At 43.2% G+C, this 13948-nt stretch overlaps 1 protein-coding gene across 1 annotated transcript; it reads right to left on the reverse strand.

Moving 5' to 3' along the window:
- Window positions 1-315: 315 nt before the first annotated feature.
- LOC138594327 (ectonucleoside triphosphate diphosphohydrolase 7-like) lies at window positions 316-13948 on the reverse strand. The gene is made up of 14 exons (XM_069665390.1): window positions 13832-13948; window positions 13029-13130; window positions 12689-12871; window positions 11501-11706; window positions 9932-10082; window positions 8375-8478; window positions 8177-8236; window positions 7929-8077; window positions 7567-7733; window positions 7028-7229; window positions 6725-6844; window positions 6550-6635; window positions 4415-4576; window positions 316-4111 (listed from the first exon to the last, which is right to left on the reverse strand). Exons 2-14 carry the CDS (start codon window positions 13034-13036, stop codon window positions 3895-3897), a joined length of 1815 nt encoding a protein of 604 aa, XP_069521491.1. The 5' UTR covers window positions 13037-13130; window positions 13832-13948; the 3' UTR covers window positions 316-3894.

A 13948-nucleotide genomic window follows, 5' to 3' on the forward strand; every position in this document is an offset into this window, starting at 1 on the left:
TTGAGACCATAAAATGTTTACTTTGGTAATAAATCAGCTGAGAAGCGGGCTCATTTTCACACAGACATATTTAAGCAACCAGTGGAGTCGCCCCCTGCTGGCAATTAGAAATAATGCAGGTTTAATGCACTACACAATCACTTCACTTTAGAAACCGAGATGATGTCTACTTCTTATGCACGGCCAATGATTGGGACCCTAAGTTAACCCTTTCTAACCAGCTGACTGATGGTGGTATTAATGTTTATAAGACGGTGATGAGGGCTTAAATGCCCCACAGTCCTGCACAAATAACATAACAAGACTCAAAACAGATTTATTACAAAAGGATCCTTTTATTGGATTGGAATTGTTTCTATTCACATTATTATTAAAGGTACCTTAATTAAAAACACAAAGTCAAGTGTCCCTTCCATTTAAAAGAATTACAGTTCAACATTGCACAACGCCCAGCTCTGGAAAGATGCACTCAGGGGTTGGTCCCTTTATCAGAGGAGCAGCAGAAGTCCCGGAAACCTGATCAGGATGCATCTGAAGGAGGTCCACAGTAACCCGAAGGTCTGTCAGGGTTTATTTCAGAAACTCCTGTCACTGGTTCAGGACTCACAAGTAGAAAAGTTGTTTTTGAAGAACAGATGAGGAGACAAAGAGACGCTGATAGGAAGTCCTCTGTGTCAGGACGGAGAGAGAAGAGGAAGCAGAACGAGTGGAATCACAGTTTAACCCTCCAGAACAGTTTCCTCCTCTCCTAAGCACCACAGTACAGGTCACAAAACAGCTGTTTCTTTTCAAACTAATGGAGTCATCATCGTTTAGTTTGACGAGTCATGTCCCACAACACGTTTAACAATCCGCAAAATAATTAATAATACAAACAACTTCTAAGGAAGTTTCACCAGGTGCTACTCAGACACATGGTTGCATCATCATTGTTCATTGCAGAGCTGATCGGCCTTCACGACAGTCACACGGCGGCCATTTTCCTCGGATGTCACGCTCAAATCTGACATAAAACATATTTGCTAACCTATTAGCTACCGACAGCTAATTCACAAAAACTAATGTACTGTAGCATTCAACCACTCCCAAGCTAACATTACTGTTTGATAGAGTTATACAGTAAGATAGAAATGACTTAAATTCCAAGCTTACGTTGGCATTAGCTTACATTACCGTTAGCCTTCCAACATCACTGTTAGCTAGGAATGCAAGTCTTCTCTTTCTTATCATGTAACGCAATCAATCCGCAATGTTAGCTAGCACACATTAACATTAGCTAGCTAACATTACCATTTGTAAGCTAACATCACCGTTAGCTAGGAATGTATTTTCTTTCTTATTGTGTAGCACACTCAAACAGTAATGTTAGCTAGCATACATTAATATTAGCTAGCTAACGTTGTCATTTATTAGCTAACATCACTGTTAGCTAGGAATGCACATCTTTTCTTTCTTAACATGTACCACAATCAAACAGTAATGTTAGCCAGCACACATTAACATTAGCTAGCTAACATTACCATTAGCTAGCTAAAATCACTGTTAGCTAGGAATGTATTTTCTTTCTTATTGTGTAACACACTTAAACAGTGCTGTTAGCTAGCACACATTAATTCCAGCTAGCTAACATTTCCTTTAGCTTCCTAACATCACCATTAGCTAGGAATGAAGGTCGTTTCTTTCTTATTGTGTAACACAATCACACAGTTATGTCAGCTAGCATACATTAACATTAGGTAGCTAACGTCACCGCTAGGAATGCTGGTCTTTTCTTTAACAGTAATGTTGGCTCGGAAATGGTTATGCTACATTAGCTTTCAAACACTAGCTAATGGCTTACAAACTGAGAACAGCAGTAAAATATCACGACAGCATTTGAGCTCCCAATCTGAGAGTGACATCAGAGAGAAATGGCCGCCGTGTGAATGTCATAAATGCTACCAAAAAGGACAAAACAGTGGCTTCATTTACAAACATGAAATACAGTAGACTTAAAAACAGAATCAGAAAGATTCCTCTTCTCTCCGGGTAAGGCTTTCTCCATAAAAGTAGTTCATTTTAAAAACCTTATTAGGTTCTTAACAAACAAATAAAAGTTTATTCCCTTTCTGTGAGTTGTGTTTAGGGTCAGACATCATGGTCTGAAATCCTTTGGGATCTATGTTGTAAGCGCCTTCACCCAAACACTGAGCAGATCTCTGCTTATTTCAGCGAATAAGCCATTTAGCTGGTTCTTTCCTCTGATAGAAATCTGTGCCGGACAGACGGCGGGTACTTGGCAGGACAACAGTGACATTCAAGTATCAAAGCACAGTCTGATGCTGAGCTCTGCGGCTGACATCATCAGTCTTCAGGATTGCTTCTGAGGAAATCTTCCTTTTGGGACCGATGGAGGTTAAGATGAAACATTTTCTGTCTTTGATGGGAGGAAAGAGCCGCTGCACTCAGGATGATGATGATGATGATGATGATGATAGCCCGCCTTGGTATCACGGCTCACTCGAGTGCTGAATCACTTTGAGGGTGGGAACACTTCAGCGGGTAAAAACATTTGGAGGAGGTGACAGCTTCTTCACCTCCTCTTACTCTGTCTGCAGGTGGTAACGTGGTGTTTTAAATCTGCCACCAGGTGAAGATAGTCAAAGGTCAAATGTTCATGTTGAAGAGAAGGATGCTAATGTTAAGGGAAGTTCATTTATAATAATATAAGTTGTTGATTAAAGAGAAAAAAAGGGATTTGTGGCCTCAACGTGGCGCCAGATTACGCCAGATTACGGTGAAGTCGTTACCTGAACACCAGCAGACTCATCAGACAGGTTCAGCTTCACATGGTCAGACTTGGATCCGCCTTAGCTAGATTTGGTTCAACTTGGCTGCACTGTAGGCTAAGCTAACATTTTAGCTTAAGTGCTAACATGCCAAAATTTCCTTTAAAAGTCAGGTTACAGCCGAGCTAACACATCAGCTAGAATTAATACTTTAACGTTGGTACAGCTGGCTCAAAATAAGCTAATATTAGCATGTTGTTCTGTTCACGTCATATCAGAACTTGTTAAAGGAGTTCAACATTTAAACTTTCTATTTTACAGCTGGAATTTTTTCTTGACTCCTTTATAAATCATAGTAATTAACTATGACACAGAAATTACAGCCTTGGCACCAGACGAATCTAAGAGCACATGTTTAATGTGCTCTGGAAGATGGATTTGACAGTCGGGATTAAGCTCAGATGTGTCGAAACTGCAAACCCATATTTAACGTCCAGCTGTGCAAACGTGCAGGAATTTGAGTCGTTGCAATGACGTGAACGCTCGAGGTTGAAATCATCTATCGCTTATGACATGAGCAGGAGCTTTTATGTTAGCTTTAACCTTATAGCTTTGGAGGAGCCAGGCTGCTAGCAGGTGTTGGAATGACGCTTCTACCACGTGATATTTCTGTATTTTTCATGGGAAATAATTCTTAGAAAGGTGCGACTCTACCTTATGTGCCTTTGGACAGCTCCTCCAAAGAGGATGCTTTGTGGTCGTCAAAGTCTTACTAAACCCTTGAATATCCTGTGCCAGAGAGGATTGCCACCTCTGTCCACATGCGCAGATATTTTCAATGCAATGAATCCTGACGCTAACCGGAGCACCTTCACAGAAACATGGCTTTGGATCTCAGGAGAAATAGGCAGCAAAGTAAACGTTGTTGGGTCCTGTTGAGTCGAGTTGACTCTTTTCTTCCACAGAAGAAGACGAGCACAGAGAACGTGTTTCCAGTCTGAGACGGGCTCTGAGTTTAAAGCTGCACGATCCGAGGCTGTACTCATGGAAACACTCTCTGTAGTGAGATTGTTCTCCACACCATAAAAGCTCAGGTCTCTCAGTCCCGCCCTCAGCAGGCCATTTCTCAGGCGAGGAGAGCCTCTCCTTCTTCCACCCAGATGAGGTCCAGAACCTCGGCCTGCCGCTGCTCCCGCTGGTGGATCCTCCGCAGGCGCAGGATGTACAGCAGGATGGCGAGCACCACCACCAGGATGCAGAGCGAGAACAGGTGGTGGTTGTAGACGAAGGAGGAGCGCAGCCAGCTGGGGTGGTTCTGACGCAGCGTTTCCTGCTGTAGGTCCCTGGAGACGGCATGAGCAGAGATGATGTCACAGGTTTCATACAACAGAACCCACCTCATCCTTATGTCTTAAAAGAGAATTATAGTATTTATTAAACCGGGGACCTATTTTGTTAATACTTTTGGCTCTTAATGACTGAAAAAAAAGGACAAAAAGGTTTTAAATCCACAAAAACAGGCTGTAACAACTGCAACGTGATCCTTGGAGGCGCCAAAAGTACGTTCACTAAAAGTTCTTGTTTTTAAGCATCACATATTAAGTGTAAGAGTTGTTGTCCTGATCTGTGTGTAATGAAAAAGTTACCTGAGAGGCAGGAAGCGGGTTTTGAACAGGATGGCTCCCAGAGTCCACTGGACCTCCTTGTCGTAAACCAGCTGGGCTGTTTTCAGACTCTGGTAGTCGGTGGGGAAACGGAAGCCGGAGTGCAACACCTCGTACATCCAGGCCGACTTGAAGCACTGATACCTGAGAGAGCAGGAGCAGGAGGATGAATTAACATGTGTTTATTCTGGAAATGTGAGCTGAGGGACAAAACAAGTCGAAACTGCGCCACCTGCAGGCGAGAAAAGTAGAAGCTGCTCAGACCTGTTGATGCAGATGTGTTAATAAGTGTTATGGAAGCAAATGTTTACCTTTTAAAGCTGCTGCTTGTGTTTTCAGGTTTTACATTTTGAATTTTAAACCTGCAAAATGTTTAAATATTAACAAGCACATTTTCTGATGAACACAAACTGAAGAGAGCGGGGAAGTTAAAAGCTATTTTTGCCGTTCTGCTAAATATCTGAGCATAAACTCAGGAGCTCCCTGGTAGAACAGTTGGCTCTCACTGTAACTCCACAAAGTTAACACTTTGGTTTAGTCGTCAAAATAAAAGTGTTAATTGTTCCAAAAACTCACGTCCCTGCCAAAGCTCACTGTGAAGCCCTGTTTCATATCTAATTCATTTTTCATTTGTGTTTTACTGCCAACAGCTCGTTTCTATTGAGACCTAAATCACATAAGTACACAAGAGAAGCCTGTAGGCCGTGATGCTGTCCGCTGCTTCTTTATTGTCCTTCAGGTAGAAAATGACGGGCAATATGAAGTAACTCTAGCAGTGCTCTCCATCAAGAAAGTGCTCAAGTCTAACATGACAATGTGCACATTTTCCGGCTTCCTCCCACAGTCCAAAGACACTCTGGTTAGGGTCATGGTGACTCTAAATTTGCCGGTAAGTGTGAGCGTGAACGTGAAAGGTTGTCAGTCTCTGTGCGTCAGCCCTGTGATTGACTGGTGATCAGTCCAGGTGTAACCCCGCCTCTCGCCCAATGACAGCTAATGCCTGGCCCACACTAAAAGATTTTTCAAAGCTTAACAGATGTGAGAGACTCCACACATGATGATATATAAGGATAGATTGAACAGTTTTGTTCCTGTAGTGTGGAGGGCAACGATATGACCCAAACAGCACACCACACACTAACAGATTCATCCACCAACAACCAGAGCCCGACTCTCACAGCTGGGAATCTCACTAAATCTCTCGCGGTTGAACGAGACTTCAGAGTAAACAAACATGGCCGACGACGGGCAGGAAGAATTGGCGATGATAAAAAGAACAAACTGTGGATGAAGCGGTGGAGACGGCGTGAACACGGGCTGCACGTGTTACTTTATGCTGCACGTTTGCTTGGTCGCCATGGCTGCGGTTGTTGTGCCTCCTTCTTCGGTCAGCTCGCTTCCTGATTGGCTATCGTTTGGTTCTACGTGACGATCCACAGAGAGCGTGCTCGGCTGTCCTCGGGGTTCCCCCCCACACAACAGGATATCAGATCGTAAATATTGCACATGTTTAATATTTGAAATCGGTGCGGCCACGACGTTCTTCTGAGCAGATCTAGGGAAGTAAAATCAGTCTGAACGTCCCTCACAGCACAGGAACATCTGGAGAGATCATCTTTAGAACCATCAAACAATCAGGACTTTGCTTACGATTGAAAGGGGGGAATCGGCCTGATTATCTTGTAGTGTGCACCCCCCTTAAGATAGGCTCCAGCCCCCCCACCGCGACCCTGAACAGGATAAGCGGAATGGATAATGGACGGATGGATAAGTGGACAGAACAACACTTAAACCCTATATCAAGTTTATGAAAGCCTGTACTTGAACAGAGAAAGAAAAGACGAACCCAAACTCAACAATTACCTCACACTTTTGTCTGAATGTCAGCTGAGACTCTGGATCAGGCTTAGCTCAGCGGTTAAATCACGCGTCCCGTATACAGAGGCTACAGTCCTCGATGCAGCGGCCCCGGGGTCCACCCTTTGCCGCGTGTCATCCCCCCTCTGTTCCCCTGTTTCCAACACTATCCACTGTCCTCTCTCTCACTAGAAGCACCAAAAGCCAAGAAAAAGAAATAAATAAGAACGAAGACAGCTGGATTAGAGCGATGAACTTACTTGAGTCTGCCCATGTCGGCCTGCTGAGAGAACAGCTTGCTGTCCAGACGCTGTTTCAGTGTCGACCACTTGGTGGAGCAGTATTCCTGCAGAAAAACAAACAACTGTTAAACTTTCCACAAAGTTTTTCCGCTGAGTTACTCCTGAAAAGTGTCGGTGGTGTGTGAGCGGATACCATGGCAGCTTGGGAGTACTTCTCACTGTCGTACTGTCCTCCGAGTCTCAGCACGTCCTCTGTGCAGTAGAAAAACTCGGAGAAGCCGTAGAACTCACTGTTGCTGAAGTTGATGGGTGCCTGAGAAAAACCAGGAATAAGTATGCTGATTGAGAGAAGCATCACAATGAACATGTTTTTGTCTACTGAAATTACTGACATCACACCAACATTATTATTCGCTGAAAACGCACTTATTTCAAAGGTAGAATCTGCGTTTCTTCATCATTCACATAAGCTTGGTATTGACATGTAAGCCAGTACCTGGTAGACGCCCCCTGGTGACATGGTGCCGTTGTGGAGGCCGAGGAAAGGTCGCACGGCCTCCTGACAGTGAGTCCAGTCCCCCTGACCCCTCAGGTGCAGCGTGTGGTTCTCCCTCACCAATGTGTCTGACAGACCGGCCGGCAGACACGGGTCCATGTACGGCTTGTCCTCATTCAGGCCCATCTGTGTGGTCAGAAACCTGAACAAACATCAGTCACATCTTACAAAGAAGGAAAACGTTCATTTGAGCTGACAATCATGATAATAGATTATAAACCATTTAGACTGCAGTAGCATCTTTCTTTGAGCTTTCATCGGAATATTAAAGTAATTGCCATAAACAACAGGCTGCCAGCACTGAACAGCTTGTAAACTATGTGTTTTATCTGTGTACCATCTGGTCGGATCTACAGAAAATATGTCGTTTTTTTTAAGGCACAAAGAAAAGAGGGCGCTCTTCTCCTTTCACAGGGAAACTGCATAAATACATGAATGATTTTAACATCCTGTATGAAGGAAATAATGGATGTCTGAACCTGTTCTTGGCCAGTGTGTTGTTGACCAGCTGGTCCTCGTAGCGCTGCCTCGCCATGTTTCCCCCGAAGCCGAGGAAGGTGGTGACGTAGACTCTGTAAACGTGTTGAGTGTGCTCGACGTCACAGCCCAGGTTAAACTCTGCGAGGACGCTCTTCCCTGCCTCCTCCTGAAAGACACGGGCATTATTTTCCTGCAGATCAAACACAGCTGTCTGGATTAAGGCCTTCTTTACATGTACACAAGTTTCTTTTAGATCAAATGATTAAGCAGGAAAACAAAACAGCAGATTTATCCAGAATGCAAATCGATATCAGCTGCAGCCCTCATCGATACTCCTCCCATAACTGACGCACTTCCTTACTTCCTGTGGTGAACTGAAGGTGATGGCGCTGGGCACCTCATACGCAATCTGCAGTGAAGCTCCACCCATATCCATGATGCCCACCGTGCGCCGCCTGCTGATTGGCCGCTGGTTTTGAGACCCTGTTGTCACCTCGACTGTGGCGTCCTCTGAGAAACGGGGAGGGGATCACATCATTGTTATTTTGAACTCATAAAAAAAGAGTATGTCACACCTCTTAAGTGATGTCGTTAAACGTCCACACTCACCCTCATCAGCGTGATCAAAGCGGCCCAGCACAAAGTTGATCCCGATCCATGCGTACACTCCTTCAGGGTGGAGAGGCGACAGCAGAGAGTCATCACAGCCACGATGGGGAGACAAAACAATCAGGCAGACAGCAGTTAGAAATGACACCTTCAATTAATTTAGCTATGCCATCACAGTAAGGAAGCATGCCGTCTCACCTTCCTGTTTCCCAGAGATGACCTCAGCATGGGAGCGTGAAAACAGGAAGTCAAACTCCAGAGGGACGTCCGTGATAAGGTCCTCCAAGATGTCTGCCTGCTGGCTGCATACAGAAAAGTTAAACGTATTAAGGATGTTTCTCTGTCTTTGTTCATAACAAGAAAGGTCCCTTCTCAGCTGAGAATGCCAGCTTCCTTCAATAAATAATCAATAGATTCACTTTTATTACACTGAGACGGCATGAGAGTGTCTGAGGTGATGGGGGAGAGAGTTCCAGAGGGAGGGGGCAACAATAGAGCAGGCTCTGTCCGACCGTGAGAGGGGTGAGGAGGTTGTTGTTGGCGGTTCTGAGGTTGCAGGTGGGAGTGTGTTGGTGAAGGAGGTCAGTGGGGGGGGGGCCTTGTAGGTGATGAGGAGGATTTTTAATTGGATTCTTTGTTGGACGGGGAGCCGGTGGAGGTTCTGAAGGACAGGGATGATGTGATCTCTGGTGCGGGAGTGGGTGAGAAGACGGGCGGCAGAGTTTTGAATGTATTGTAGTTTGTTGAGGATTTTGGAGGAGGTGCCGTAGAGGATGCTGTTGCAGCAGTCCAGTCGTGAGGTGGTGAATGTGTGAATGAGTGTTTCGGCCGCTGAGAACGAGAGGGAAGGGCGAAGACGGGTGATGTTTTTGAGATGGGAAAAGGCAGTTTTTGAGATGTGGTTGACATGACGGTCAAAGGGATTGATCAAAGATGACACTAAGGTTACGGCCGTGTGTGGAAGCGGGAACAGTGAAGCCGTCAGAGCAGAGGGAGAAGCCGGGGCAGGGTGAGGTGAGTGATTTGGGACTGATGTTGAGGAGTTCAGATTTGTTGCTGTTGAGTCGAAGGAAATTTGCATGCATCCAGTTTTTCATGTCTGTGAGGCAGTTTGTGGTGGAGTGAGCGGCAGCAGGGATGGATTAGACACAGACACGTTTAACATAAAGAAAGGGGACAGTAAACAGCAAAAAGCTAAATTTAGCATCAAATAAAACATATTTAATATGTTTTACTGAAATTAAATCTTAACCTTCTTTTATGTCACATTTGTATTATTAAGCTGATGCATAAATGCAAATGCATATAGTATGTTATTACTGAGAATGTAAGGGAATAAAATAGCAACATTTTTTAGTTTTGGAAACCAAAATGGGATGACTGGTTCCGTGTGTTTACTTATTCTCCCAAATACATTTAGTGCCAGTTTAAGTTCACAGAGCTGAAAGTGATGCAACCGTCCTGCAACAGATCGTCTCTCCATTGAGGAAGGAAACTGTTTCAGAGAAGTGCTGCAGTGTTTGTGGTGCTGTTGGATTGTATTTCACTTCACTGACAGGTCCTCTCCTTTATTTCCCACCCTGTTTACATTAGAGAGGCTGAATAACAGAATAACAAAAACACTACATGCATAAAACATAAAAGTACATCAAAAATACATTTAAATCCTCTGAAGTGATCGTAACGATGAATCAACACGCCTCTGAAACAGTTTAAGCATCTGGCATGAACACTGTGAGGTGCACTTGTGCGTACCTCTCTGGCAGCAGCCTCATGCCGGCCGTGCAGAGGATGTAGAGCAGCGTCTCTTTGTGTTTGTTCTTCGGGACGTGAGCAGCGGCGAAGCTGAGCAGAGGATGGAGGTAATCACTGGCCTGAGTGGGTGTCTTCGCCAAGGTGGAGATACCTGAGAGAGAGAACATAAAAACACACACATTTTAGCACCACAAGTGTCCCTTGTTTTTAATTGATACACTGTTATTATAACACTATTGATTAAAGGCAGTTAAAGTATATTATCATATTAGGGGGACAATATATCGCTCACGTTTATTTTAAAAAATAAACAGATATTTTTGATAAAAATGTTGGTAAATAAGAAATTAGAAAGATCAACTTGTCGCTGCTCTCCGGCTTACATTTAGCTTACCTTTCTAATTAATTATCAGAAACATCTGATATCAAGTTAATACAGGTCAGTTCCATCAGCCCGGCCCATTCATCAGTGCTCCTGATTGTAATACCTGATGATTGTAAATATTCAGAGGGAGCTGTCATTCCTGAAAACACTGCATGCGAGCAGGTCCGTCCTCTGAGGTTGTTACATCATCACAGGGTTCAAAGTGCGACGTGGCGTTACAGTGCTCCTGGAACAAACCCAGAGTCTCTAATCTAATCTGTCCCAGTTACTGAGATACAGTCACAGGGACGGACTGCTCCTCCCCGCTGATGTGACTCGTTTATTAACATCATCAGGAGAACTACTTGTGATAAAACCCTCAGCTCCAGATGAAACAAGTAAGCTTAGTATGAAAGCATCAGAGTACTGTGGTTTATATTGTTTTAATCGTTGTTGTTGTCTTCCATGAATGCTCTTTGCTATCTCTTTCTTTTGCTGGGAGCCACAGGAGCAGACCTCGATGAGTACTGATCCTTGTGCTTGCAATAAAATCATCAAAAACACTGAAGGAGTTCTGAGAGCCTGTTTGGTCCCACTGGCACCAATGCAGAGTCTCACATTCAGCTGTCTTTCAAATAATAACTACATGATTCCCCCTATCTTGCAGCCCTGCTGCACATTTAACTATAAAGTTTGGTTTAAGATGATTAAAACTACTGAAATCAGAGAAGCTGGTTTGGCTAGGCTGCTTCCTGAACAAAAACTGCTCCAATTTCTTTCCCAGAATGCACTTGGAAAGAAACATTCATGCATGAAAACACAAGTCAGCAAGCAGTCGGTCTGCCTGTTTGTTTTGTCTGTTTAGAAGATCTTTAAAACCTTTTAAACAGGAATGATTTCTATTAAAATGTTAAAAATATTCTGATAAAATTAAATAAATGGGGCGCTAGTTTAGCTCAGCTGGTAGAGCAGGCTCCCCATGTATAGAGGCTTCGGCCTCGACGCGCTGATCGCAGGCTCGACCCCCGGTCTGCTGATCATTTGGTGCATGTCATTCCCCACTCTCTACTCCCCACATTTACTGTCTCTCTTCCCCCGTCCTTTATAATTAAGGCAAAAAGCCAAAAATCTTTAAAACTAATGAAATAAATAATCATTATAAAAAGGATTTTAAAAAACTGCAGCGATTCGCTCTCTTTCCTCACCAGGTTTGATCTTCTTGACGACAGGTTTGCGGTCTCGGTCCTTCATCTGTCGGATGTCCAGCAGGCTGTGGGGGTTCCCGTTGTGGGGGGGCCAGTAGTACACAAACACCCGAGAGCCGCTGCTGCCGCAGTCCACAACAATCCCATAATTCAGAGCGGGGTTCAGGACGTCAGTGGCTTCCATGGTCTCTGCCATGGAGAGGTATCTGCAGGAGGACAACGTTACAAGATGAAGAATATACTCCTAAGCTTTTCATTAGAGTGATTTAAAGCAACATAGATGTTAATTAGTCGTTTTTAATGTCTGAAAATGTACGTACATTTCACACATTCATCAACATTGTGTTTCCATCCAAGGAAATTAAACAAACATAGGCCTGGAGCTTTTGATCATTTTTCTCTGAGGATAAATCCGTCTATTGTTTTCTCTACAATTTGATCAGATGGTGAAAAAAATCAAAACTCTTGATCAGTGTTTTCCAAAGCCCAAGTTTCAGTTTACTGCCAAAGAGGAGGAAAGAAACCAGAACATATTCACAGTTAAGAGGCTGGAATCAGAAAAACATCAGCAAAAAATATCAAAGTAATTAAATGTATTGATTAGATTCAACTTATACATAGTAATATAGATTTTTAATCAAATATCTTCCACTGCTGATACTTAGGACTATCATCACATGACTGAATTTGTTCCAAATGCAGAGCCATCTGAAATAAGTGACCACGATTTACCGTGGTATTAATATGTTAAAACCTTCCCTACACATATTTATGTTTTTAATCATTATTTAACCATTATTATTATTATTATTATAATCATTATTAACGCCATACTGTTACAGTCTCCTAAACATTGTTGTTGTTTAGGCTCCTTAAATTCAAATTATATAAATATAATTGTTACTAATCCATCTTCTTTCTGTCATGAATTTTATTCCTCACAAGTAAAGCACAGTTAGCTGCTCAGGTTTACGTCCCACAAGCTTCACCAACACGGACCTCAGTGTCATTCTCCTAATCTCTACCTGTCCTTGGATAACAAAAACAGCACCTGCAGTCAGTCTCACAGAGTCACTTTAAGCTGGCTGTGTTTACCAAGAATTTTCCAGTCCAGCTACAAATGCTTTCAGCTTCACGTAAAAGAGGGCAGAGGTGCTGGTGATAGTGACAATGAATCTGTCTACTCACTTGTTGAATTGGGACCCAGGCCGTCGCTGCGGACCCCACAGCTGCCTCTGGTAGGTTCCCAGGAGGAGGATGGCTGCTGTGATGAAGAGCAGCAGCAGCAGCAGTCTCTGCCTGGAAACACAGCTCAGAGACAGCAGGGACACGCTGCAGTACCAGGAGGCCGGCAGGCAGGAAAAAGTGATCCTGTGGAGGAAGAACACACTTCTGTAAACACTGTGGAGTTTGACTGAGTCACAAAAGGCCATATACAGTTATAAACTAAACTCACAGTGCATATAATGATGGAGCAAATGTAACATTCTCATTAATTGTCTTATTAGGGTTGTTGTCTGTTTACTACCTTGCCATATGTCCACGTCGGCAAATATACACAATGTCACAGTTGTCACCTCATGGTGCCAGCAGTCTGATTGGGATCCTGTCCAGAGTTGTGACTTTCCTTCTGAAGAAGAGATAGAAAATTCTTAATAGTGCTGAGTGGCAATACGTAGTGTTTTAAGTATTATTCCAAGTTTAAAAATAACATGAAAAAAAAGGAACTTTTTCTCTGGGAGATGATTCTTCTAAACTGGTCTCTGCTATGTTGTGACAGTTGGCTCCTCTGGGTGTCAGGTTTTGTACTTTTGTAACAGACTGTAAATATATTGTGTTTATCTCTCCAATACTGTCAGCTAATCTCTTGCACATGCCACTCGAGATATCCATAGGTACATAATCAAGTGTACGCTGTATATTGCATAACATACCTGAAACATTCGGTTTATAGATATATACTTCATGCAAAGATGCTCATATTATGATATATGCAAACACAATAAATCACCTTACTGTATTTTTATAGCTCTTAACATTATGTACTTGACTTAATCTGGTATTTACAGTAGCCTACATTACTGGCTATCCTTCTGCTACAGTAGATGGCTTATTTTCCAGTTATGTAAGATTAAACTGTTGCATGAAAAGCAGAACGGCTAGCTTCGTGGAAGACACAAACAACACACGAATATTACATTTGCTGTTTTTTCTAATTTAGCTGAAAATGTGCTAGTACGGTTAGCAGCTGTTTCGTTATAAACCGGCTAACAGCACATTAGTTACTGATAACTGTTATCCATATGCTGTCACTCTCTGTTACAAACTTACCTACATGTGCCTATCCTCCGCCATGACAGTACAATCCGTCAACGTACTGTGTCGTCCCTTCGACGGAAACGACAATAAAATGTTCACTTTAGTCCACGGAGATTATTTAAAAAGAAG

Source organism: Semicossyphus pulcher, unplaced genomic scaffold (genome assembly GCF_022749685.1).
Source record: "Semicossyphus pulcher isolate SPU_LCO1_2020_fin unplaced genomic scaffold, fSemPul1.0.p SCAF_17, whole genome shotgun sequence".
Lineage (NCBI taxonomy): Eukaryota > Metazoa > Chordata > Actinopteri > Labriformes > Labridae > Semicossyphus > Semicossyphus pulcher.

Excerpts from the sequence above, each read along its gene's own strand:
- LOC138594327 (XM_069665390.1), bottom strand. Across the intron at positions 11,707-12,688 it reads CCTGGGTCCCAATTCAACAA|ATACCTCTCCATGGCAGAGA; the intron begins GTGAGTAGACAG and ends GTCCTCCTGCAG. Across the intron at positions 4,112-4,414 it reads ACCCGCTTCCTGCCTCTCAG|GGACCTACAGCAGGAAACGC; the intron begins GTAACTTTTTCA and ends TGCCGTCTCCAG.